Source organism: Trichosurus vulpecula, chromosome 1 (genome assembly GCF_011100635.1).
Source record: "Trichosurus vulpecula isolate mTriVul1 chromosome 1, mTriVul1.pri, whole genome shotgun sequence".
Lineage (NCBI taxonomy): Eukaryota > Metazoa > Chordata > Mammalia > Diprotodontia > Phalangeridae > Trichosurus > Trichosurus vulpecula.
This window is the reverse complement of record NC_050573.1, coordinates 8,264,832-8,292,771: the sequence shown is the minus strand read 5'-3', so window position 1 is coordinate 8,292,771 and position 27,940 is coordinate 8,264,832. Positions and strand designations below refer to the sequence as shown.

At 51.0% G+C, this 27,940-nt stretch overlaps 1 protein-coding gene across 1 annotated transcript; it reads right to left on the bottom strand.

Moving 5' to 3' along the window:
• Positions 1–71: 71 nt before the first annotated feature.
• Positions 72–27,940, bottom strand: SNAP29 (synaptosome associated protein 29). Its single transcript, XM_036758661.1, has 6 exons — positions 27,852–27,940; positions 26,211–26,555; positions 17,402–17,598; positions 13,971–14,056; positions 10,853–10,951; positions 72–3,845 (listed from the first exon to the last, which is right to left on the bottom strand). Exons 2-6 carry the CDS (start codon positions 26,445–26,447, stop codon positions 3,688–3,690), a joined length of 777 nt encoding a protein of 258 aa, XP_036614556.1. The 5' UTR covers positions 26,448–26,555; positions 27,852–27,940; the 3' UTR covers positions 72–3,687.

Genomic DNA, 27,940 nt, shown 5'->3' with positions numbered 1-27,940 from the left:
CCAAATTGAGTATTATACACATTATTGAACGTAGGGCCAGGACTCCAACAATGAAAAGCCAAACACTTCTCTTCACTGTACAGTAAGCACTTTTAATGATGCAACATTCCAATTTTTACAGATGAAATTGCTAAAACAATGCTTTTAAGTCTCCATGAAAGGTTTTCCATTTCTGTTAAATGTGAGATTAGTAACAAATTGGTAGCATTTACAATTAAAATCACAGACCAACAAAATCAAGTTAGAGATACTGAAGATAGATTAATTGCATCCTTAAGTGTCTGCCTTTTGATCTGAGTCTATCAGATTCTTGCCTTCAAATCAAAGTGGTCTTTTCTAGAGGATGACCAGGAAGGTTTGTACTGACTGGGTGTTGAAAGCAGTCTTCTTTCAAGAGAGGTATGAGCCTATTTCAAACCCAACCCAAGAATAAGAAAGCTCACAGCCACTTTGTTCTAGAAGATAAGCCACTTCTGGAAAGGTAGCTTCCAGCCCAGTTATGGACATTAGATTCTCTTCAGTCTGGAGTTGCATTTGTAATTTTTGTGGAGGGGCCCCAACTGGTGAGAAGCCATGTTCAATGACCCCTTCGCACAATCAAGAAGCACAGCAGTTGAACTGAGGCAGGATGGCAGGAGATAGAAACGAATATAGCCTGACTCCTTGTGTTGTGTTAAGTTAGTCTTTGTCTTCTGCAAGAAGGGAAGGCAGGAAATCCAGAGGAGCCTTGCGTGTGGCTGAGCAACAAAGCTTGGGGAGGGTGTTTGCAAAGGTTATTTTGTCATGGTGTCTGTGTTCCTGTGCAACCTTGAGGAAAATTGCATCTGTCTGACTGTACTATAAGCTGCCAGGGATCTTAGGCAAGGAACACACCTGTGGCTGGGCCCTACGGTCAGCACCCGTATTCTTCCCTGATGCCCTCAAGCAGGTCTGATCCTGAGACCCAGGCACAGCCAAACCTCTCAAACTTTCTTGGAGAGTTCAGGAGAAACATTTATAGATGCTTTTCCATTAAAGCGTGTAGGTGATAAGATGATGAAGCCTCCCAGGAGTCTCCTTCTGGCATCGGGGATGTGCTTTGGCTATAGCTATCAAGCAGACGCAACAGGCACCTTCACTGGTGATCAAGTGACTTAAAGACATTCACTTGGAAAGTCTATCCTAGATGTCGCCCAGCTTCTTAAGGACTCTAAGCGGTCTACTTGGAACAGGTTGTGTTTAAGTATCTATGTTAGTTTTTTAGCATTTTGTTCCTTGACAGACAGGAGTGACTAGCTGCCTTAAAAACCACTCTTCCAAGCCCAAGGTGTAATGACCCATCCCTTTCATAATGAAATACCAGCAGACAGAAACAGGTGAGGTGGAGGAAGTTGAAGAAAGGCATTGGTAAAAACCCTAGAACAGAAGTGAGCTAGGGTGTGGCTGAGTGCAATCTCAGAATCTTTGCCTCCAAAGCCCAGCCAGCTTGGTCTGGTCAGAACCAGTAAGTAAGGAGGCTACCTGGAGGGTGTGCTTTCTTAATAGTAGTCTGAAGCAAAGCAAACGGGAATCTCATTTCCACGTCCTAACTCCCTTCCCACTTGGCTTCTCTCTTCACAGTCACCTTTGGGAGGCTGCAACCAGGCCCGAGCACCTTAGGGAAATTGCAGTTCTCCAGACAGTCATGCTGCTGGGTTTCTCACGACCATCTGTGAGAAAACAACCCAAGCCCTTCTGCGCAAGAGGAGGCCACAACAGCTCTCTGCAGCTCAGCAGGGCCTATCTTTGAAGGCTGCAAAGGTCAAAACGCCAAAGGTCAGAAAGGCACAGAGCACATGAAGGTGTAATAGGCACCTGGGGTAGGAGAAATCCTCCCTCTCTTAATGAGAGCTTTCATCCTCTGAAAAAGGCTTCCAGGAAGTGAGCTGCTTTAAAACTGGACTTCCTACTTGGTTTTACCCTGGAATAAGGCAGGTGCTCCCCCAGCTGAGTGTCTTCTATTATTTAAGCAATCACTTCCCCTTAACGCTCAAAAAGTGAACAAGTTCAAGTCAGGTCTATTAAAACAACTGGATCCACAATTCTTTGCAGGTGTCCTGTATACATGGCTGGTGTCATTCAGCATTGGGTAGGTTTATCTGTGTGTGTTTCTTTGTAGATATAAATCTATAGAGAGAGACATATACATCTAGCTGCTCTCTCTAGATAGGTAGGGGGAGAGAGAGGGAGAGGGGAGAGGAAGGGGGGGAGGGAAGGAGGGGGAGAGGGAGAGAGAGGGAGAGAGAGGGAGAGGGAGGGAGGGAGGGAGAGGGAGAGAGGAGAGAGAGAGAGAGAGAGAGAGAGAGAGAGAGAGAGAGAGAGAGAGAGAGAGAGAGAGAGAGACTCCCTTATCTAAGATGTCAAGGTTATCAAGGAACAGACTGTAAGAAACAGAGCCCCAATAAGAAAGGGGCCAGTTCCAACTCAGCTGATATATCCTTACTAATAGGCACACCTATTACTAACAGACATACTAATTAGATACTTCTCTGCCTCAACAGTGTGGCCCCCTGGCCTGACTTGGCCTTGGGGCACCTTGGATTTCTTCCTAGATTCTCCTAGTCTTGGGGCAGATATTCTTACCAGAGACAAGGACTGTGGTGGAGAGGGAACAGACGAAGTCCGGCTGAGGCTGAGATCTGGCCACAAGCTTTGTCTGCCTCTTTCCTGCCAGTGGACTCATCCCTTTATGAGTCAAATCATATTTTTTCAAATCCTCTTTTTATAACAGACAGATTTGTATGAATTGTGATTGAGAAGAGGGATTAGTCAGAGCACTGCAATTGTGTAGACACGCAGTTCCACCCTAAGACTTTGTTCCAATACGGCTGGTGCGTAGGGATAGGGGGATAAGATGGTACGAAGATAGACTTTTGTCCAGTTCTTGGGAAAGGAGCTGCTGGGAAAAAGCCTGCAGATGGCACATGCTCTTTGAGGGCTCCAAGGACTCCTTAGCCAGTCAGTCCTGGGCACAGAGGGGTAAGTCTGCTCCTAATCTGGGGCAGGCAGTCAGCCAAGACTGCCAGGGGATATGAGAGAAGGCTCAACTGGCAAAGTCACTGGTGTTGAGGAAGAAGGCACATGGTCTTCACAGCCACGGCAGCCGTGGCCACTGCCGCTCGGGGAAGAAGGGCCTATGGGAGGAGCAGAGAGGACAGAGATGAGCTAAATACAGAAGGGGAGAGGCCCCATCTCAGAAGCTCGATCTTTGCAGGACGCCGCTGTCAGATGGAATGTCCAGGTGGGGAGGTAAGCCCATCTCCAACAAGAAGGGGGACAACAAAGGAGGCCTGTGACCCCACTCAGGTCTGATGCCTCTGGAGGAAGAGCACAGCAGGACTCCCACTTTCACAAAGTGCAGTGTGAGAACCTCTCCTTGTTTCCTAGGATGATTATGTCTTTTCATTCAACTGAGAAGTGAAGTCACTTTCTTCATATCCCAGCAAAGCATCTGAGGCATCGGTCACACGGGGCTGCCTCCTTCCTGTCCATCCAGGCTAAATAACCTTTCAGAAGACTCATGTAGTCGGACCACTTGCAGACAGGGCTTAATGAGTAACTTACTAAAGTAGTGAAATGGAATTCTCCCAGAGTTTTGGAAAACGTCTCGGGAAGGAAAGAACCTCTCAAGCCATTCCATGGCATATGAACAGAAAACCTCAATTGTCTCTAAAGCTGCCGGACTTTTTTCTCTGTGCTTTTGATGTTTACGTCTAACTTCTCAACTTTAGTTGTGAGTCGGTCAATGATGCTGTCCTGTTCTTCCATTTCAGTCTGCATTCCCAAGGCAATGTCTTTGAGGCGGCCGAGGCCCTTGGACATCTCGTCTGTGAGAAGAAAAAACAGCAAGCAAGTTTAGACTCTTCAGGCTCACATCTACAACTGCCTCGTGGCCATGTGGAACTGGAGATCCGTTAGCTAAATCAACATGCACAAAACTGGCCTTACTGTCTTTACCCCCTAGGCACCTTCCAAATTACTGTAGAGGGCATAACCACCTTCCTGGTCCCCCAGGCTCACAACATGTAGGAGTCAATATGGTGCCAAGGCCTGTCCGTGTCACCTCTGCAACATCTCTCCAATACACCCCCTCCTGTCCTCTGACAGGTGGAGAACCTCAACACCTCACACCTGGACTACTACAACAGCCTGCTGGGGGGTCTGCCTACCTCATGTGTCTCCCCACTCCAGTCTATCCTAGGTAGTTCCCTATCACCCTCCCCCTCCCCGATCCAATATAAAATTCTGTTGGCTCTTCATAACCTGCCCACCCCATCATGTTAGCTTTCCAGTCTTCTTATACATCATCCCCCCACCCCCCTTCCATATACCCCAGTGATACTGGCCACCTTACCCTTCCTCTTACAAGACACTCCATCTCCCAACTCTATTCCTGGAATGCTCTCCCCCTCCTAGCTTCCTTCAAGTCCTACCTAAAATCCCACCTTCTACAGGAAGCCATTCCCAATTCCTCTTAATCCCCAGTGCCTTCCTTCTCTTGATTGGCTGAAATTCACCCTTCATGTATCTTGTTTGAAGAATGCTGTTTTTATGTTTCCCCCCACTAGACAGTGAACACCGTGAGAAGAGGGACCATGTTTTATGTTGCTTTGTATCCCTAGCACTTGGTCCAGTACCTGGCACACAGTAGCTGCTTCATAACTGCTGACTGATTGAATCTCTTGCCCCTACTTTACACAGAGGGAAGCTGAGGCCCAGAGGGAAGGCACTCGGCTCAAGGTCACACAGCTGAGGGAGTGGCTCAGGTAGGACTCCTAGCCATGGTAACCACAGTAACTCTCATTCCATGGCAAACAGGATTGTTCCAGGCTCTCCAGCATCATCAAGGAGGGCCACGGCATCGAACAAGCACCTAAATGTGTTGACTTTTTCTACTTAAGCTCCTAAAGACGGTCAGCATTTTAATGTGCCAGCTCTTCACGCTCCGGCAGACTGATCCATGCAGATACTAGCTCCAGCTCCCAATAAGGCCAGGATTAAATAAGGGAAGGGGATGGCCTGGCTGCTGAAGTAGAAATGACAAGAACCTTGAGGGAGGAAAGGCCCCTCATTTCACAACTTGTGACAGAGGAATGTCAGGCAGTATTAGACACGCAGCCCTGGGGACTTGGGGAGAGCTAAGTCATCTCGAGGGTTTAGAGAAAGCAGAGGGAGGATCCCCTGGATTAAAATCCTCCAGGGGAAGGGGGAGAGCTAGCATTTCTATGGAGCTGTAAGGTGCAAAGTTCCTCCCAGATATTCTCTCATAATAGGAGTAAAAGGGTTTCAGTGAGTGGGGTAAAGGTGACGAGTGGGAAGGCGAGGTCAGACCTGCCTGAGGTGATGCTGAGAGCAGGACGGGCAGGTCGGAGGGGACAGACCAGTCAGAAGGCGTGATGTGATGAGGGCCTGAGCCCGGGGGATGGAGACAAGGAGACACAGACCAAGGGAGGCCAGACAGGAGAAAGGACAAGATCTAGCGAGTGACTAGGTGTGTGGGGTGAGAGAGATGATACCTGAATCTGGGGAGTCTCCTTGACAGTCCTTAGGAAGAGGCCTATGGGAGATCTGATCAGAGATATGGGGCTATATCTCAGGAGACCTGGGAGATACAGGGATGTAAAAATAGATGAGTTCGTGATAACTGGTAAGAGTAGTGTGCCCAGGACAGAACCTTGAGGGACACCTACCATCAGCAGACTAAGGAGATAAGAGTTCCACTGTACTTTACCCTATTCAGACCACATCTGAGAATATTATGCCTAATTCTAGGTTCCATCTATTGGGAAGGGCATTGAAAAGATGAGGACTATTCAGAGAAGGGAAACCAGGGTGCTAATGGGCCTCAAGATTTAGCCATATGAGGAAGACCTAGGGAAAATACAGCTGCACAGCACAAAATTTTATTTAAAAATACAAAAACCTCTCTCAGCTTACCCCAGGGCCATAATTTTATGGTCCGTGGCCCAAAGAAACAATGACTTGGGAGGGACATGCTCTTAGTCTAGTGGAAGAGGGACTAGATTTGCTCTGGTTGGCCCCTGATCACAGAAAGGCAAAAATAGGCTCTCAGAACCTAACTCCTAACCAACAGTCACCCCAGAGGGGAACAGCTGCCTTTGTGGAAAGTGGAGGCTCTTCCTCCCTGGGGGTCTTTGAGCAAAGACGGCATGATGATCACTTGTTAGGGGTGCCAGAGAAGGGTCTTGTGTTCAGGAGAGGGGAGAACCAGGTGGTTTCTGGCCTCTTCATCCTTTTGAGCCTGTGATTATTCGATTTAGAGCCAGAAAGGTCCTTCGCCATAAGCCAGTCCTAACTTCTTCAAGGTCTCTTTCAGCTCTAAACCTCTGATCCTATGAACGAACTCTCTCATGTGGAAACAGAGGGTGCTAGAGGTCTGATGATCCGCCCAGGATCACACAACTATTAAGTATGAGAGTCATGATTCCAACCCAAGAGTACAGGGTACCTTCCTCCACACTGAGTCTCTCTTCATAACAGTCGTTAATGCCTCTTCTTTCTTTTACATGGCCATTTGAGACGGGAACCCCAGGGCTCTCGCCATAAAGTCTGCTTATTCCAGCCTTTGTCTGAGCACCTGCTGCTTGCTAGCTTCGTGACTGTGGGCACATGCCTTCACTTTTCCGAGGCTCAGTTCTCTAATCCGCAAATTTGGAGAATCTCTGTATGTCCCTGTAAGGGATGGCGACTGGCTGTGTGGCTCAGAATCAGGTAAGGAGGTGGAAGGCACTGGAATTCCTAGCACAAATTACTCAGTTAACAGCCTTCTTAACACATTGACAACTGAAATCTGGTCCTTGGTCTCCTCATCTGTCAAATATGGAGGAAATGATCTTGATTTCTAGAGCTGTGATCCTTTCATTTCATTTGACTTAACTCAAACACAACACCCTCTATGAAGATGTCTTTCCCTGATCCCTCCAGTTAAATCTTTCCTTCCTCAGAGACCACATGGCAATGTTCACTCGCTTGTGCATCTGTTGCACTGTTGCTGGTGCCCTGGAACGTTTGGTTGTGAGCGATAGGTGAGGGGAAGGGGCCCATCTATCCACGCACTGTGACTCACCATAACTCAGCTACCTGCTGTCCAAACACTCACATGCACCTCTCGAAAGCACCTACCCTATAGACTGGTGGCCCTTCTCGGGCTCTGCTGACATTCTCTGGACACCAGAGCACCAGCAGTGCTCCAAAACAAACCCAACTCCTTTTTGACCACAGGTTTCCTTGAGGGGGACTCTGATACACATGCCTTCCATCATATCTGTCTCTCTATGGTAATATATTGCAGCCCACTTACGCCCTCTGCATCCCTTTCAGACAGATCCAGGGTCCGCTCCAAGAGTCAGCGTGATCACTCGAGTGGCAGTGTTACTCCATGGATTTCTAGGAGGCTCCAGGACCACCATTCTATCGGTGCTGAGAAGGCTGAATAGAGAGCCCTGCCCTGCAGAAGCTGTGTCCCCTTTCTCAGTTGACAGAGGTGGAATGGTACTTGCATCAGGATCGGTCAGACAGACAGCCGTCAAGGACAGCGGCAGCTTTGTGATGGCTGATGAGCAGCACTGCTTTGTGGCCACACAGAACAAGGCAAGAACTGGCCCTTTACCTTCCTTTTTCTTTTTAAAGATAGAAGGAACGGGAAGCTAAAAATGTCCAGAAATCTCCAGGGCTTTACTTCTCACCGAAGATTCACTGTTGGGTTGTCATTAGCAATGTGTTTAGGATGGATGGTCACGCAGACCTGGGCGGCCTGGATGTTCTTAATTTATTTAACATATTTGGTTTTCAGCATTGATTTTCACAACAGTTTGAATTACAAATTTTCTCCCCATTTCTACCCTCCCCCCCACTCCAAGATGGCACATATTCTGGTTGCCCTGTTCCCCAGTCAGCCCTCTCCTCTATCACCCCCCTCCTCTCTCATCCCCTTTTCCCTTCCTTTCCTTGTAGGGCAAGATAAATTTCTACGCCCCATTGCCTGTGTATCTTATTTTTTAGTTGCATGCAAAAACTTTTTTTTTTGTTTTTGAACATCTGTTTTTAAAACTTTGAGTTCCAAATTCTCTCCCCTCTTCCCTTCCCACCCACCCTCCCTAAGAAGTCGAGCACTTCAACCTAGGCCACACGTGTATCATTATGTATAACCCTTCCACAATACTCATGTTGTGAAAGGCTAACTACATTTTGCTCCTTCCCAACACATCCCGCTTTATTGAATTTTCTCCCTTGACCCTGTCCCCTTTCCAAAGTGTTTGTTTTGATTACCTCCACCCCCATCTGCCCTCCCCTCCATCATCCCCCCCTCTTTTATTTTTTTTTTTTTATCTTCCTCCCTCTTCTTTCCTGTGGGGTAAGATACCCAACTGAGTATGTATGGTATTCCCTCCTCAGCCTGGATGTTCTTAATGCGCTTCCTGGATGCCCTTCTCAATAACTGCCAGTCCATTCTCTAGACTGGCTACTAGCGCTTCCACATCAGGTGGCTAGGACTCTGGCCTTGGGGGTTGTGTAGGCTCACGACTTTGAGAGTAGGTCACATCCTGTCCCATTGACTGAAGAGACATCTTGAAGGCACTGGAAACTTCCAACCCACCAGACGTGCAGCCTCCATGGTCTCTTGGAGAGAGCCGACTTCTCGACTAGCTCCCGCTCTCGTACTTCATCACGTCCTTTCATATTCCCTAAAACACCGGTGTTCAGGGGATGCTGGCCACTAGAGGATGGAATTCTGCCATACCTGCTCTTTTATCTTCTGCTGGGTCAGTAATGAAATCTGTGCATCCTTTGAGCGACACGACAGTCAAGGAGCACATGAACATGACACGGCTCATCTTATCCCGAACAAACCCTCAATATTCACTTACAGCATTATCACCATATCCGATCGAAGACGACCACAAGACCAAGACAAACTGTCGAGCTGAGCTGCTCTAACAAGGGCTCCATCACCTCTGTGGCCATAATGGGGATTTTGGCCAATCTTCTGAAGATCCAGAAGTGTGTTAGCCCATTCCTGTGGGTACATTTGCTGATGACGGTGCCAAAGAAAGTCAGGGTGTTCAAAGAGAGATCTTGCTATCACATCTAGGCTGGTGAAACCAGAACCTGCTGCTTGGGCCAGGATTACTTGTAAGCGTGTAGATGGTACAGGCAAATAACTTAGCCACTGTTTTATGACTGAGCCCACATCACCTACGAGATGACTGAGATGCTTCTAAATACTTGAGGCCCTCTGCAGTAGATTTGCCACATTTGGAATTAATGGCCTCCATCCTTTTTGAAGTTGTGGTAGTTTTTGCAGGGATAGTTTAACCTCTAAGAGCAAACGTGAGAAGGCAGAGTAAAGCTGGATACAAGACCCTTCTCTTTGGAGATTAGGTTGCGTTAACTCCAGCTTCTTCTCAAGAGCTGGTTTGCCCATCCACTCTCCAGATTCTAGATTCCACACAGCCAGAAGATCCTTTCCACCATCAGATGTTTTTAATGCTCCGTATGGCTCATAAGACCAGCTATGTTCTTTCAGCACTGATCCATTAGGAAGTAGTTCACCTACTACTTTTCTGGCATCTTCCATTTTTAGAACTTGATGTAGTGGGAAGAAGGGGGACAGCATCTCTGCAATCAGCTGCTGCCACGGAGCATCCTGGGAAGTGATTCATAGGCTGCCCGATCCTGATGCAAGTACCATTCCACCTCTGTCAACTGAGAAAGGGGACACAGCTTCCGCAGGGCAGGGCTCTCTAATTAGCCTTCTCAGCACCGAAAGAATAGTGGTCCTGGAGCCTCCTAGAGATCCATGGAGTGACTCACTGCCACTCGAGTGATCACGCTGACTCTTGGAGCGGACCCTGGATCTGGTTTGACAGACGGATCCCACCCAGAGGGTCTGTGGTGGTGATTATTGGAGCTGCTCACTCCAAGGCATTCTGAGCTCATGGCTGACCAAACTTTTCTATAAGCACTAACTCAGTGCTGACTCCATGCCCAGCTGATATGCCTACTGACATTTCCTTCCCTAACAGAGACATGAGAAGAGGGGATGAACAACTGGTTTGTCTCAATCTTCTGCCTTTCTTGCTCCCCTGTAGGAAGCCCTGCTGGTGAGGAGATGAATGGCACCATGGTGGAGCTGGTGATTCCCAGGGGAGGCCAAACAAGCCAGCCCACACTGCACCCCCATAGGCAGGATGCAGCTGGGTCCAGGTGGGGCTGAGGCTGGGGGAGGAAGGAAGGAGGTGAAGAGGTAAGCTCCTCTGAGGGCAGACCTGGCAGAGGCCTTAAGAAGTGTCAGCAGCGGGCAGCTAGGTGGCACACTGGATAGAGTGCAAGGCCTGGAGTCAGGAAGCTTCATTTTCTTGAGTTCAAATCTGGCCTCAGATACTGACTAGCTGTGTGGCCCTGGGCAGGTCACTTACCCCTGTTTGCCTCAGTTCCCTCATCTGTAAAATGAGCTGGAGAAGCAAATGACAAACCCCTCCAGCATCTCTGCCAAGAAAACCCCAAATGGGGTCCTGAAGGGTCAGACAGGACTGAACAGCATCAACCAAAGTACTTTATGGGGCAGCTGGGTGGTGCAGTAACAGAGCACTGGTCCAAAGTCAGGAGGACCCAAGTTCAAATCCGGCCTCAGACACTCGAGGCTCACTAGCTACGTGACCTGGGTGAGTCATCTGACCATCACAGCCGCCCCCTTCCCCCACTAAAAAAAGAAGTGTTGGTGGCTCCAGTTGGCTCTGAGTAGCCGACCTCTTAGAACAGGGGGAGGGGGCGGATGGACGGGCCCCAAGGCCCAGAAGGCTTGAAGGCTTACCGAGATTGTCGTCTATTTTTTGGTGATAGGCTCGGAGATGCGGATTCTTTGGATAGGCATCGGTACTGACGGCAGAGCTAGTCCCACCAACAGTGACATCTGTTTGAGAAAGAAGCAGCAACACGATCAACCTGGGGCTCCGAGCACCTCCCCCCACGTCTCCTCTCGGGGAGGCCTAAACAGGTGACTGTTGTTTCTCTTAAGAGCATGTAAAGGCCTTGAGGGCAGGGAGAGGCTCGCTTCTGCCTTTGTACTCCAGCTCCTGGCACACAACAGGTGTTAAAGCACCTCTCCAGTGGGGTCTTCAATTCAGGACCAGAGAGGCAGCAGAGTGAGGCTCCCCTCTGAGGAGCATCAGTAAATCAGTCCATACGCTCTCTTTAAACAGCAACTGCCTGCCAGGCACAGCAGAGATGAGGACAAAAATGCAAACAGTCTGCAGTCCCCAGGAGCTATCTACACCTCGCCTCACCAGTCCCTGCTTGTTCTCCAGGCCTGGCATGGTGGAAGGGCACAGGAGGGACCTGTCTTGGAAACATGGCTCCACAACTTGTGAGCTGGGTGACCTGGGAAGCTGTGGCCACCTTACTGAACTTTGGCTTCCCCAGCTGTAAAATGTGTATGACAATATTTGTACCATCTACACAGTTTGTTGTGGGGAAAAAAAGAAATCAAACGTTTTGTCAACTTTGAAGTCGACAGAAACAAGCTGGGATGATCACTGGCTCACAGGGTCCAAGAGGACTGGAGGACCTTAATGACATCTCTGTGATGCGATGTGACTTGGTCAGCAGGATGCTGTCCTACTGGTCGCTCCTAGGAGCCCTGGGGGAAGGGGCAAGGCTGAGCACAGGGAGGCACTCCCTGTGAAATGGCATCTCTCAGTGACTACAATGCTCTCATTCCCACCCCTTTTCACCACCAGCGTTCAGAGTTCCTCCAGTCAATGGAGGCTGGCCCAGACCCCGATCCCTCCCAGAGCCAGTCCTGTGCCCCATGGATCCCAGCTGGGGCTTCCTCCTGCCTCTGGCTGTCCAGAGCTCCCCACCCTGCCTGACACTTCCCAGGGGCTACCCCCACTGCTGTTCCTAGGTACTGCTACCTTCCCTCACTCGGACGTCCCTTACCCCACAGCCCTCACGGCCCCTGACACAGATTCCCTTAAAGTTGGGCTTTGGTGGATCTGTTAATGGCTAAAGCATCATCAAGATCACGGAGGTGTTTGAGCAGAGACCATGTGAGGGGTATTGTTGAGGAAGTCACAGCCCAGGAAAGGGCCGGATGAGATTGGTCCCTTCCTGGAAGAAAGTCTTTGGTTTTCTTTGGTCTGAGAGCTTGGGCCAATTGCCTGAGGCTGCACGACCTGTGAAACTGAGCCTTGAGCCCAGGCCTCCCAACGGAGGTTGGCATGCCTTCCCTCTAGCACACATACTCTGCTGACCCCAGGTCTGACTTTCAGCTGACTCTGTGGGCCAGAGGCGGCTGCTGCCGGGGGGTGGCCTGGTGCTCTGGCCAGTCTGGGGCTCAGGAATGCGAGGCTTGCCAGTTACCTCTTGATTGGCACGAGTGTAACACACCAGGGGCAGCAAGAGGGCAGAACCCAGGACCAACTGGCAGGAGATACAGGGAGGCGGCTACTGGCTCAGCTGAGGGAAGACATACTGATGGACCCAAGCTGCCTAAGAAGCCCAGGACAGGGCTGTCTTAAGGGACCCTCAGGATCTTCAAAGAGACTGTGGAATTGGGGATACAATAAGGGGATTCCTGTCCGAGGTGGAGAATAGGTGAGATCACTGTGAGATTCCTTTTAGATCTGAGATTCTAGCATTCTACCGATACCCCAGACTGACGTGGGTAAGAGTCTGCCCAAGAAAACACCAAATGTGTGTATCCCTGCACTGGATGGTTTTTAGGAGGAGGTCTAAGCTGTCATTCCTTGGAGAAGTGAACCAAGTGGGGCCCAGGCTCCCCTCAACTCCCCTAGCTCTGTGCCTGCCTTAGCTCAGTTTCAAGCTTTCACAGTTGTCTTTCCACCTAGTAAAACACAAGGTCCATGGCGCCTGCTTGGCATGAGCCATGCCCACTGGAGCTGCCTGTGCAAATGGCCCTTCTCCCAAACACTTCAGACCCCTCCCTTCCTCTCCAAGCATGTTCTCCAGCTGCTGCAGCAGACTATTTGAGGATGGCACCTTGGCTGGCTCCTGCCTCTTAAGACACTGCCCCCAGACCCTCCTCCCAGATGTGCACCTCCCACTCCCTTCGACTCCTGATTCCTCTGCCCATCGGATGATTCTGAGTTTCCTTTGTTGGCCCCCAAGCACTAAGTGTGCATGACCCCCATGGTTCCAACCTGGGCCCTCTTCTCCGTCTGCACTTTTTCTCTTCCAAACCTCATCTGTTTTTAAGGATTCAAGGCTCATCTCTCTGCACATGACCCCCAGATCTCTGTACCCGGCCTGAGTCTCTCTCCAGAGGTCCGATCTCACACAGTCAACACCCTGTCCATCTCCACTGGGGATGCCTGTTCCAAATGGAATTTGTCATCTTTTCCCCCAGTTTCCCTGAGTTTTCACAGCTCCTAAGGTGTGCCAGGAATGTGTACACAGCTGAAATCACAGACCTTGCCAAGAGTTCCTGAGTAGGATAGCAGCTCTCTCTTTCAGCTGACATTTGGCCAGGGCTGTTCTTTAGACGCCCTGTGAATGTTTGCACAATTTATCGCCACTGGCTGTTATTTCACTCCCTAGAAAGAGCTTGGAGTAGAGATCAGCATTCCACAGGACACACCTCCCAGAAATGGCAGACAACCTCACACATAGTGGGGCTGAAGGCTGGTGACCTCCAAGACACTTGGGGCAATTAGCAATCATTAAACTGTAGCCGCTCTAACCTTGCCTCCTACTCCCTCCCCCCATCCTCAAGAGTGTCCTCAAACAGTCCTACCTGATCTCACCAGGACCACATGGCCCTTGACTTACTCTAGCTGGTTGGCTGCCTGACACCCTCTCTTGGCATGCCTGGGCATACCCCTTGGCAAGCTGAGAGGAATCTGCCAACTGTCAGACTTTAGCAGCTCCCCCACCCCCTGCAAAGGGATCAATCTTGGTCTTGTACTGACCTGAACTCTGTAGCCTCCTGAGGTTGGGGTGGCTTGCCTGATAATTCGCCTCTTGTTCCTTACTTGTGGCTATGGCTTCTTGCAGTCTTTAAGTAACAAAAGAAGAAAAAATTTAAGATAAAAAATGTCAGCAGTATCCTATTTTATTGAAGCCTTTCCTGGTACATAAAGTTTATTCTGTGTCAACTGACATGAGACAGTGGAAAGAACAGTGAATTGCAGTCTGGCCCTTGTTTACTTAAGCTGGGGGGACCTTGGGCAATGAGGCCCACCATCTTTCAGGGCAGGATGAGCCAATTCTGGGGCATCTTACAAGTGTCCATCCAGGATGTAAAGCATGTGTCTCTGTGCCTCAACTGTCTGAGTCATTGCGCATGAGCTCCTTCAGGGAGTTTGGGTGGACTGCTAGCTTGGTATGAATCAGCAGCATGAAGTGGTGGCCAAGAGTGAGCCCCATTTTGGGCAGCACGAAGAGAGACAGAGCTTCCTGTCTGCGGCTCTGCTCAGACCAAGGCAGCTCAGTTCTGGGCACTCCAGCTTTGGAAGGAAAAGGCTAAGGGTGAGGGTTTTCAGGAGGGCAACCAAGACGGTGGAGGACCCTCACTCACACCATATGAGGATCGACGGAGGAAAACGAGGACATCGAACTAGAGAAGACAGGGCAACATGATGGCATCTTCTAGGCATTCGTCTGGCTTCCACCCACACCATTCCACGTACGCTGCTCTCTCCTCCAAAGTTACCAAGGCCCAGTCTAATGGCCTTTTCTCAATTCTCATCCTCCTTGAGTGCTGAGTCTTTGACCTTGGCCTCTCCCTGATAGATTCATCTCTCTGGGTTTCAGTGACAATATCCTATCCTGGTTCTCCTCTTCCCTCTCTGACTGCTCCTTCTATCTCCTTTGCTGAATCCTCGTCCAGACCACTCTCCAACTGTAGACATCTCCCCAGGACTCTGTTCTGGGCCCGCTTTCTCTTCTCCCTCCACAGTACTTCACTCGGTGACCTCATCAGCTCCCACAGCTTCAATGACCATCTCCAGATCTAAATTGATACAGCCCTGATCTCTCCCCTGACCTCTGGGTTCACATTTCCAGCTGCCTATTAGACATCTTGAACTGGATATCTTGTACACCTTTAAAAATCATGTGACACATGAAAGGTTTGAGAGACCATTTCTGAGTAATTAATAATCAATTTTATTAATTATGGCTAGCAAATAATTAGCAAAATGAAAGTCATTTGGCTTTCTCTCATAAACCAAAGACGAATCATGAAGGCTGCTCAATGCTTAGTGGTGGAAATCAACTCTGATTGGTTAATAATTAAGGAGAAAATGAACATTATAATGAAGGGGGGGGCTTTTTTTTTTATTTTTATGGGGTTTTTTTGTTGGTTTTTTTTTTTTTGAGGGGAGAAGGCAGGGCAATTGGGGTCAAGTGACTTGCCCAAGGTCACACAGCTAGTGTGTCAAGTGTCTGAGGCCAGATTTGAACTCAGGTCATCCTGACTCCAGGGCTGGTGCTCCACTCACTGCGCCACCTAGCCGCCCCAAGGGAGGGCCTATTTTAATGAAAGGCTGGGTATGTGTCTCTGATCACTGACATCTCAAGCCAGACCACTCCCATCTTGGCCATCTATATGAAAGGATCTCTCCTCCATCCAGTTAATTAGATTAGCTTCTTTTTGGAAGGTCTTCTAGTTGGGCTGGGCGAGAAGCTCTGCACCCAGACGATCTGGGCAATTTCATCTATCAGTAATGCTCTCCACAAGTACTGGGCTTTGAATGAAGAAACAGAAGGGGAAAAGACTCTGGATCTCCCCTGTATTAATATAAGAGATAACAATTTTCTCACTCAATATATCCAAACGTGAACTCATTATCTTTTCCCTGAACCCTCCTTCCCTTACAAACTTCCCTATCACTGTGGAAAGCACAGCCACCTTCCCTGTCCCCCAGGCTCCCAACCCCAGAGTCATCCTGGACTCCTCACTCTCTCTCACTCCCCCATATCCAATATGGCACTGAGGGCTGTCGATGTCACCTTCTCGACATCTCTCTCCCACGCCCCCCCTCTCCTGTGATATTGCTCCCACGCTGGCGCAGGCCTTCATCACCACGGGCCTAGATCATGGCAGTAGCTGCTGAGGGCTCTGTCTGCCTTAATCTCTTCCATGCCAGCCTCCATTCATCTGGCAAATTAATGTCCTAAAAGTGCAAATTGGATCATGACACTCTAGTCAATAAACTGCAGTGGTTCCCTATCTCCAGGAGGAAATGTAAAATCTGGTCTGACATGCACTGCCCTTCACAATCAACTGCCTCCTACCTTTCCAGTCTTTTTTATGACATATTTCCTGCCAAACACACTTTGACTCAGTGGCCTTTCTGACCGTGCCTCAGAACAAGACCCTCTTATCTCTGGACTCCAGGACTCTCACCGTCTGTCTCCCAGACCTGGAGAGCTCTGCCTCCCAGATTCTCTGGCTTAGTTCAAGCCTCAGCTGCAATCTCCTCTTCTAGTAGATGGCTGTTCTTTGAGGCTACCCCCAATCTGCCCTTTAGGTCATGTCTGTCCAGTTGTTTGCATGTTGTCTCCCCCATTAGACGGGAGCTTCTCAAGGGCAGGGACTGGTTTTGCCTTTCTTTGTATCCCTTAGTGTTTACCCAGCACCTGCCACACAGTAGGTGCTTAATAAATGCTCACCAACCTAATAAAAGTAATTGAGGAGATGCCACGAAGACAGATTACCTTTGTTCTGTTTGGTCCCAACAGGTGGAAGCTGCACAAATTTCAGCTTGATGCCAGCTGTCCCAACATGGACCAGGCTGCCTTGGGAGGGAGTTGGCTCCCTATCCCTGGAGGCCTTCAAGCAGAGGCCATGGCACCCCTGTCAGCTACGCTGTAGGGGGGACTTCTTCCAAGGGGGCTTGATGGCCAATGAGGTTCTTTCCAGGTCTAAAACTCCACTTCTTTTGACCTTCAAAGTTATTGAATAAAAGGTAAAATTGCCCCCCAGATTCTGAAAACTCTGGGACTTAAGGAATCCATGAACGTCAGAGCTGGAAGGGGTTCAAGGGCAGAGAATGTCTCTCTCCTCGAGTCTGTGAATGTAAATCATTAGACTGGGAGGGAGTCTTAGGGATCAAAGATCCAACTCCCTCATTTTACAGATGAGGGAACGGGGGCTTGGCACTCTTTCTGGGATTGTCCAGGAGGGAAGGGCCCTGGCATTCGGAGCCTGCAAAGCCCCTCATGCCTGCTCTCCTCTGGATCAGGGCAGGAGAGGGGTCGTCAACTTGATCTTGCTGACGCACAGGTGCACTTACAGGTCAACCCTTACTCCGTCCTCCCAGAGCCAATACAAAAAGCTGCCTGGCCTTCGAAGCCCTTCACAGCCCAGCCCCTCCTCCCTTCCTAGCCTGCTCACCGTGCGCTAGGCTGGGAGCCGATGACGCCATTCTGGGGGGGAGTGACCTCGGCCGGTTTGGATTTAAAGTAATTGACGAAGCCCCCAAATACACTCTTGATGCTGTTGATGTGCCTCTGGCTGGTCTTTAGGTCCTGCTCCATCTTGTCCACCATCTGTTCCGTGCGCTGCAGTACTCCACGCTGACGCACCAGCTCCTACAGAAAAACAAGAGAACCTCTCACTCAAACACTCCGCAAGGCAGGGAGGGCGGGTGAGGAAGCGGAGGCTTGGGGAGGCCTAGCAGTCCCAAAGAGATTACCCAGCGCCAGCTGGCGGGCTTCAAGGCCATGAGACCGAACACTCAGTGTGGACCAGGTGCCGTGCCAGGCACCACAGACACCAGGATAAAAAACTATCCCGTGGCCCCTCCCGTCCCTCTTCTCTGTAGATGGGGTGGATGGAGGGGTACGGCCCAGGGCGAATCCGAGGTAACCAGGAGGAGCGGCTGGAGCCTGAACCCATGTCTATGGGCCCTGAGTCTGCTGCTCCTTCTCTGAGCCACCCTGGTTCCTAAGGAAAAGTCTGTTGGGAATCCCAGGGCCCTTTCCTGGGCCACGGTCAATGACCGCTCAAACCCTTTGGTTTCTCACCCAAACCCCACAAACACTGGTTCCTGGGTGCCCTGAAGGATGGGCATTAAAGAGCTGTTTGCAGACTTGGCCTCTGCCCCTTTACAGAGTGCAGGGTGCAAAGATCAGCCATCACATGGCCCTGCTGCCCAAGACTGTACCTGCGCAAAGGGGGAAGCAGAGAAAACAGGGTCATGAGGCAGGCACACATGAGGAAAACAGCATTCAAGGCATCATGGCATGGTGACAAAGGAGAAACCTCCAAGAAAGTTCTCTCAGGACATCAGAGGATGGGGACATGCTTTCAGCTTGGGTGGGGCTAGAGGAAAGGAAGGGGTGAGGAAGAGGGGAATGGATACCTGCCCACGCCTACTCCAGCCCACCCAGGAGGAGGTGACACCCATCTGACCCTTACAGAAAAATAGGGATCCGAGGCAAAGAGGCGTGGGCAAGCTCCAGACAGGAGCATGAGCTGGGGGTACAAATACAATGAATTATCCTGAGGAGCTCACGGTCTATCAGGGAAGACATGCGTGTGTCTGTGTAGATGTGTATGTGAATATGTATATGCAAAGAAAATAAATTCAAATAAAAATGGAGTAGCTAAATGTGAGGGAGAGTCTTCAAAGAGGAGAAGCGGGAGGGCATTCCTGGCACGGGGGTGGCCAAGGCACAGGCACAGAGGGAAGGCTGCTTGGGCTTTAGCCCTGAGTCTAGAAAGCCAGGTGGAGGCCACTCTGTGAGAGGTTTGGGGAGGTAAACAAAGAGGCCATAGGGAGTGACATGGTCAGACGTACATTCCAGGAGAATCACTTTGCCAGCTGTGCCTAGGTTGCATGGAATAGGGAGAGCCTAGAGGCAGGGAGTCTAATCATCCTGATCCAGATGAAAAGCCAATGCGCAGAACCAAGGTCTGATGTCCACTGTTTTCACCTGCCAATGGTCACCACACAGGAGGATTCTTTGGCCCTGGCCTGTGGCCCTGGAGGTGGCTCTCAACCTCCAGAAGACTTGAATGCTGTCCAGGAGTCTGGAGCTCTCTCCATGTACAGGCTTCATGCCTCAGGTCTCTGAAAGGCCCAGGGGGTCTTGGCTTTCCCAGGGAGGGTTTCAGAAGCTTTCTCTGGGCCTCTGAAACATCGTGTCCGACATTAGACCTGTGGAGTTTCCTACTCAAGCTCTCTGCCTGGCCAGGCTGGTCCCTGGACACACGTGGTCAGCCACAGGTAGGAGCCTTCCCAGGCTGACAGGCTTGTGTTCTATGGGCAAAGCCTTCAAGAACCCAGGGCCCCCGAACTCTACCTCCTGTGGCCCTATGGAGCGGCTGATATGTAACTAACCATTTAACAAGCCTGATTCTTGAGAGCCTTTGTTCTAAGCTCATCTGTTCTGACTCAAAGTTGCTTCATATTTTGTTTTGTTAGTATGCTAGAAAGATTGAATAATGACTTGTCTCCAGAGGGCACACCAGGGGCCTGGGAATCAGAGGGAAGAAGGCCCAGGGAAGTCTAACAGTTTTCTCCCATGTATGAGTATATGAGCCCAGCCCTGGGGGAACAAGGTGGGAAACAGAGGCAAGGAAGAAGAAGAGGGAAGCCAGGCAACAGCCATGGTCAGGGAAGACGGGAAGGACGGAGAGGAGGTCTGAGTGGGGATGTCCAGGTAGCTTCTGGGCTCTGGGATGGGAGGAACCTGGCACTCTAGTACTGAGGTCTCCTCTCCCATGATTCATCATGGACCAGACACAGACCAAGATAAATCCAATCCAGACTCAAGCATCTACTGAAAGCGCACCTATGACTTGCCGCAGGTGCTCACCCCATGGCTGAACAGATCCATTTGGATCTTGGTTTTTTGAATCTTTTTTTTTTTCCCAATCAAATTCAGTTTTTTGGTCCAATGGGTCCTACTAGAGATATAACAGCAGTTTTCCCCCTTCACTCTGCACAGAGATGTAAGGGAAAGATTCCTTTAGGAATTCCTTTAGGCTCAGCTCTAAATGGGCCAGACCGAGCTAAAGCAACCAAACACTACCCCTCTGCTATACCTGCCAGTGCAATCATGCCCTCAGCCATATGGGGTGCCAAGGCTCCAGAGGAGGAACTGAGAAAGAGTGGGACAGCTGGGCAGGGAGCAGACACACCCTGGGGCTCTGGCCCACTGGGATGGATCCCCACAAGGTTCAATCTCCTGAGCTGGCAAGCCATCCACGCCAGGCCTATCACAGCAGGCAAGCCAGGGTAGCCAAGGCTCAATAACCACACAGGTGCCTCTGCTTCAGACCCTCTGTCCCCCAAACAAGACCACCAGCAACATCTGCCATTTCAGGAGCACTCAGAGGTTTGTAAAGCACCTTCCATGGCTCAGGGTCAGAGCTGGAGGAGGCAAAGGAAGGTGGAGGACATCTATGATGACCGCGTAAGGTGAAGGGGACAAGGAGAAGCAAGCATATAGCTTCTGTTTCCCTCCTCTTTTCTGTCCCAAAGTAAATGAACCACAACTCAGAAGTCTAGGCCCAAGTGGCAGAGGGTCAAGTGAAGCCCAAGGTGGGGAGACAAGAGGAGATGGCAGGACTTGATCCCGATGTGCCCCCAGCAAGTGAGACCAACCCAGAGCCACAAACGACAGCCCAGGTGCCAATGTGCTGCTGAACCACCCCACAGGGCTTGTGAGCTCTGGAAAAGGGCAGCAGGGAGCCAGCAAGGGTCCCTCAGAAGGCACAGCTGACCCTACCACGCCACTACAAGGCATCGCTTCAGAGAGATTGGAGAATGGGCAAAAAGCCATGTAACCAAGCAGGCCTAGCAAGTGGGAATGGGGAAACCAATGGCAGTCTATCTATGTACACAGCAACTCAATGGCGCATTCTTGTGCCATAAGAAATGCATGAACCGATGCAGAGTGAAGTGAGCAGAGCCAGGAGAACCACTGCTGCAAAGAAAAGATGGAAAACTGACCAGCCTAATGACTTGTCCCAGCTCCAGAGCACAACGGCCACAAGGTGGACAACGAGACAGGCATTTTTGGAAGGGGTTGATGTGTGGGGTTTGGTGCTTTTTTGGTAGCAGGAGTTTTATTTGGGGAGAACTCTGGTGACAAGAGCTTTTAAAATGAAGACATGTTTAAGAAGAAAAATGGAGTTAAGCCAAGGGAGCCTAATCTTATCTCCCTTTCGGACAGGTCACCAGACTGAGAGATCTACAAATGGTAGGGAGAGAATTGCCAATGCTGCTGTTTTTGGAACGTGGATCTGGTCACTGAAAGAAAGCTATGAGGAGAAAAAGTTCTCAATACCTTCTTCCTTCTAAACAGTCAGGTTAAAAAACCAAACTAAACCCCAACCACTTTGCCAAAACCTTGATCACCAGTAGAGCTGCTAGTTATGCCTGAGGGATGTCACAAGGGGTGGGACCCTAGGTCAGAAGGGTCAGTGGAGGACACTTCTTTTTTCCTCTCTCCTTCTTTCTGCCACCTCTTCCCCTTCCTGTAAGTCAACTTTCCCCCATCTCCTCAACCCAGATCTCGATTCCAGATCAAACTGTTGCATTTGCCTCCAACTGCCAGGCCCCGCCCTTCCCCTCTGGCCAGGCCTCTAGCTGCTGCAGAAAGGGCATGCTGTGCGGAGGCAGGAACCCTGGGTTCTACTGCAGGCTGATGACAGAGTGCCATGTCACGGGGCACCTCCTCTGTGGATTACTGGCCTGGCAGTTTCATTTTTATTGTCATTTCCTTTGTGAAACTCAAGCCCATCTCTAAAAGCTATGGTTTCACAGATGCTTGGACAGCCCAGAGAATGCCCAGGGCACCCTGTCTCATGGCCCGAGCACCAATGTCACCAGCTTATCTACACCTCTTATTCTCAGATTCTTTCCAAGTGCTCCCTCCTTTATAATCACTTCTGCTTTTACACATGGTTAGGCATCTTACTCGGGCTAGACGGGGCTGCGTTTGAGACCTACGTTTTTTCAGCCTGAAGGAAAAGGGGAAAATGTGAGGAATGCTCGACCGACCCAACAATAGAAAACCAAACCAGGCTCTCTTTCCACCAGTCACATACCACTAGGGACCCTCCTTCTCCATGTGAAGTTGGTTCCCACCTGCGGGCCCTTGGTTCCTCTGTTCAGTGAAATCCACTGACAAATCCAACCCATGTTGATTGAGCCTGTTTTCTCCCAAGCTCAGTGCCAGCTTCTGAGGTAGGAGGTGACAGCAGCTGCAGCCCCTGCTCTGACGCCCCTGGCCCCAGACCCTCTTTACATGACATCCCCGACTCCAGCATTCGCTTAGCTCTCACACCCATAGACAAAGAGCTGCCATTTTAGCCTTGGTACAATAAGCACCTAAGGGTTTTGCACAAAGCAGAGATTCTGAAGCTTTTTTGGTGTCATGGCCACTTTTGGCCATCTAGTGAAACCTACGGCTCCCTTCTGGTCACAAAATCATTTGACTGTGAGGCCCCTGTCAGAGCAGCGACCGCTCTGTCCTTTCTTCGTGACCATGGCCACACGGAGCCAGGCACGGCTTGCTGACTTGGCAAAGGAAACCCAATTCTATTGAAACGTAGTTACTGAACATTTTCAAACAAGTCCTCCATGGGAGTGGTCCATCTGGCAGCTAGTTGGGGGACAAATGAAGAGGGGAGAGACTTAAGGAGACCGATGGAAGAAGTCTCTCCTGCAACAGTCCAGGGCAGAGAGGGGGCGGGTGCAGAGACTGCTGGTGTAGGGAGCACCCACATCAATCTGCTTCTGGCTTGCCTAAGTCCTGACTGCACCATCCGGAGCAAGTCCCCCCCTCCTTGGGTCTCACATTCCCTCCTCAGTAATAGATGGTCCTCCGGGCTCCCTTCTGGCCTGAGACCTCTGCTCCTCACATCCCACAGGGCTCACTCAACACAAAAAATTCCCTTCAAAACCAGCACTTGGCCATTGAAGAGCCCCAGCAGACATGGAGGGCAGCAAGGTCCTTGGCCTCAGTTTCTCCATCTATCAAATGAGCTGGAGAAGGAAATGGCAAACTGCTCTAGTACCTCTGCCAAGAAAATCCTAAATGGGGTCACAGAGGGTCGGACACGACTGAACAATAGATACCAATCCTTACAGCATCCCTGAGACAGGTGCTGGAAGTTATTACGACACAGTTGAGGAAATCAGGGCTCAGGAGACCAGTGTCTTGTTCACCATCCCCAGGGTAGTAAGGTCTAACATTAGCTGCTGCTGTTTGTCCTTCATTCTCCAAGGGGACCATGGCACCAGGTCTGTGATGCCATGATGTGCGAGTGAATCAGAGCTCAGGCGCCTTCAAAATGCCACCAAAAATGCTCCTCCAGCTTGTGGGGAGTGGGGGAGGGGGAGAGGGAAAGGCAAGAGGAGAGGGGAGGGAAGGGGGGAGAGGAGGGGGAGGGGAAGGAGAGAAGAGGAGGGAAGGGGGAGGGGAGGAGAAGGGAGATGAGGAGAGAGGAGGGAGAGGAGGAGGGGAGGGGAGAGAGAGTGAACACACTGCTGAATGCTCATTTGCCACCTCTTTCTCCTCTTCTCTCAACAGCTTAGTAAAGCAATGGGAGGCCTTCCCTGTGATGAGGTGCCAGTCCCCTGTCAGTAGGAAGGCCCTCCGGTGGAGCCCAGGTGAGCTGGCCTTCCACCACGCACACCCCGTAATTTAGGGCAATGACTCGGTGTTTGCAGCATGGGCCCCAGGCTGCATGCCCACGCCTCAGGTCCTTTGCCACCCTGGTCACTGGCAGGCTGACCTCGCCCCAGCACCATAAGAGTGGAGACTCCTGGAGCGCTTGCGGAAGCGTAAGGATCTAAATAGGAAGAAAGGATCTTGGAGGACGCACGCCAGGTGTGGGGAACAGCCTACACAATCCAAGCCAATGGAGCTGTGACTTAAAAGTGGCACACGGTAGGTATGATGAGGAAGCAAAGGCGGGCCGGGGTCCGACTATGGAGGCCGGCAACGCCGGGGAAGGAGACCCAGGCAAGGGGACCCTGCAGAAGAGAAGGGAAGGTGGTATGAAGGACAGACTAGAGAGGCAGAGAGCTGGGACACCTAGGGAGAGGTCAGGAAGGCCTAAGCCAGGGTGGAGGCAGGGTCTGTGGCGCTGGGAGAATGTGGTCACCAGGGAAAGTCCCAGATGACTAACGGTGGTCCTGGGGAATCCAGGAAGAGGTTCAGGCTCGGGGAAGCTGATGAGGGCAAGCGCATCACTTTTTCTCTGTAAACACATCTTTGGGACAACAAATGAGTCCTCATTACTTCACGTCTGATGTAATGAGAAGACAGCTGGGCCCTGATCCTGCCTCTGATGCTGCTAATATGTCCTCAGTTTCTTCGTCTGCAAACTGGGTAATAACCACCATAGTACTGACCCCTGAGGGTCACTGTGAGGACCAATCACACAGGAAAGGCTTAGTGCCCCTCAAAGGGCCATCTCAGGGCCAGGCAACATGAATGCAATGGCGAGAAGGACACCTGGAATACAAAAACCTTCCACTCAGCCTGCTTTCAATCTTTTGGCTCAAAAGCTGATTTGAAGGGCAAGACCTCAAATGATCTGTGCCTGCCCCTGCTGACTTCCTAAGTGGAGTTCCCCCAGGTCCTAGTGGACAGGCGATTCTGCCTAGAATCTACTGGACAGAAGCTGGCTGGCTCCTGGCCCGGGACGAGACTCCCCCCTCCCCCTTCTTTCTTGAGGAAGTGTTGGTCTCTCAGGTCAGCTGTTCCTTGAGGAAGTCAGCCCTGAAACTCTTTGGACTGTGTTCAAGGGCACAGAGGCCGATATAATGAACAGCAAGGAGCCTCTGGGCATCGGGGAAGGGGCTGAGCTAAAGGAGAATGCTGAGTGAGCCATCTCCTTCCTGACCAGCTGACGTCCTTGGTGGAGTGCAGAGGGCCCTTAGGTCATGTTCCATTCAGCTCCTCCTGAGGCCTGGGAGCTTTACGGAACCCACGTCTTAGAGCTAGAAGGGTCCTGGGTCACCTCTGGAATCCTTTCCACAACTGACTGAAGCCCTCCTTCAATGGGGAGACCCAAGGCAGCTCTTCCAGCTGGGGTCAGCTCTGCTCGACAGCAAGCCTCAATCTGCCCCTTCTCCTCATGGCTGCTGGTTCTGTTCTCTGTGGTCAGTGAGCCCATCAGCACTAGGCCCCCACTGTGTGTTACACACTGGGAGTACAAAGTGAGGCAGAAAGACGCCCTCCCTGCCCTCCCAGAGCTCCCAGCTGAACTGGCCTTGAGTAGGCATGTACGTGATACACAGAGGGAAGATGGGGGAGGCCAGGGAAAGGCCTCTCTTTCGTATGCCAGCTCTTCCAATAGCTTGAGGCTGAGAGCCTGTCCCTGTTACATCACTCTCTCCCTCCACTGACTCACAGACCACCTGGTCTTTAGCCCTCCCAATCTCTTGAAGGCCCTTCCTCCTCTGGGCCCATTCCAAGTTATCAATGCCTCCTCTAACTCCGGAGGCAGGGAGACCAGGGAGGAGGCTATTACAACAGTCCTGGTGAGAGGCTCCTAAGGAACGCCCTTCCTCCTCCCCATTCTGGACCCGCCCACTCCAAGCCTCCTCCTCCAGGAAGCCTCTGAGGACCACCCCCACCCACACACATCTCTCTTTTGAGAATGGATGTGATTAGGACATTTCCTGGTTCCTCCAGCATATGTTGATTCTATCATTCCAGTGGCTTGTCTTAGGGCCTCTCGCTTTCTTGAATTTGAGATGCTTCTATTGGAGTTAAATGTTAGAACATATTAACCAGGGAGATTGAAAAACAAATGAGATGAGGATAGAGAACTGGCCCTGGAGTCAGGAAGGCCTGAGTTCAAATCCACCTCAGATACATACTAGCTATGTGACTCTAGGTAAGTCACTTAACTCCATTGTCCCCCCGCCTCCCAAAAAGAACAAATGAGATGTGATTCTTCCACCTACCTGCTCTACATGCAAGGGAACTGCCAATTCAAGGTGATTTCTTATCACAGGAAAACCTCATGAATTCACACTGCTAGTGGAGACTTTTGAAAAGCTGGACAGTAGCAAATTAACACTACTTTCTGTTTACATAGTTGCTACAGTGACTGCAAATCATTATTAAAGCTGAACCAGGACCTGGACCAGCCTCAAACAGGCTGAATCCTGATCCTAGAGCGCGTCAGCATCTTACGCCACAGTCCTTGATCTGCTCTGGGACCTTACCTCGGATGAAGCAATTCCAACCTTCTCTGACTCATAAATACAGGAAAGCGAGCGGCTGGTGCTCTCCACAGAGGCCTCGGTCCGCCTCAGCACTTCCTGCCGCAGGTACTGCTGTCTGTCCAGAGGCTCCCTGGGCTTCTGGGAGAAGTCCTCTTCATTCCTCCATTCCACCGGCTTCAAGTCTTCTTCATCCGCATCATCATCAAACGGATTGTAATTTTTGGAATATGCCGACATGGTGCGCGGTGTCAAGCCTGAACTGCCCAGGTGACTCACAGAGATTCTTCAACGTTCCGCTCACAAAGCCGCGAGGTTCTGGGGCAGTTATTTTGAAAGATGATCTAGCTGGAGGAAAAGGAAAAGTTGTGTGGTGACCAAAAAATCCTACTACCCAGAAGGCAGTGTGCTAGGTGTCAGGGATACAAAGGCAAAGCCGGGTCTCCTGCCCCCAAGGGACATTATCATCCTACCACACCACAAGATGGAGAGTAAGGAAGAGAGGAAGAATTGATGTTTACAACTTCTGTCTGCTGGGAAACAGAGCACTCCCAGCAACATCGACTGCCTTGGGGTTCTGGTGTTATCAACCTGCCTCTGACTCAGACAATTAAACCCTCAGGAGTTATTCAAGGCGTAGAGAAGCGAAGTAACTTATTTGGGTTCACAGAGGTACCAAGTATCGGAGGCAGGATTTGAATCTGGATCTTTCTGACCCCAAGTCTGGTCCTCTCTCTGTCCCTTTGCCAAGCAGCCTTCCATCGACACCCACCTCCACACACTTGGGGATTATGAGGATATGTGTCACACTAATTAGCGGAGGATGGCCTTCCGAGCGCTGGGTTCATTGCTGGGCTCACAATGGGTCTAGCTGGGGAGACGGCAGAGCTCACTTACACACTCCGGTATGTGTGTGTGTGACTGAGAGCGAAGTGAAGTGCGTCAGGCTTGTTCTAAGCACCCTCCCTCTTCGGGAAGGCTTCGGGGGGCTGTTCCCTTCCAGGTGCCCAGGAACTCAACACTTGGGGCCTAAAGTCGAAGGCCAAGGGCGGGGCTATTTCCTCTGTTGGCAAAGGAGGGGTTCAGGGTGTTCTCTGAGGTGCCCCCAGACTCTGCCAAGCGCCCAGGCCCGGAGGGGGCCTCGGCTCCTGCGCCCACGTGCTGCGTGGCCCTGGCAAGGTCCCCTTCTCCTGGCCTCAGTTTCCCTCTCTGTAAGATGAGAAAGCAGGAACACGGACGCTCCCCAACACTAACATGGATCTTCTATATAATACGACCATGTGTGCAGTGTGCTGTCATACAGATGCGCCACATGTGTCGCATGTTGCATGTACCGTGCATATAGTATGTTACACGGACTTGCGACACGGAGACACTAACTGAAGCCGGGCCTCCGTCCCCGCCGTCCCCCGCCCCATTTCGGTCCCTCCGCCCCTCTGGGCCTCAGTTTCACCTCCACTCACGCAGGGGGCGGGACCCTTGGGTCTCTCCTCTCCCTTCCCCGCCTCAGTTTTCCGCCCCGCCCCCCTCTCCAGGCCTCGATTTCCTCTCCGTTCCCCTCCGGCCTCCGAGCTTCTGCCTTCCCGGGGTCTCCCGCCCTCGGGGCCCCCGCAGGACCCCCTGGCCCGCGTTCGGGCGCCTTACCCGCCGCCGCTGCCGTTCCCCACCTCAGCACCGTCCCCACCGCGGCCGCCACCTCACCCTATTATGCCCCAGAACGGCTCCTTCTGCCC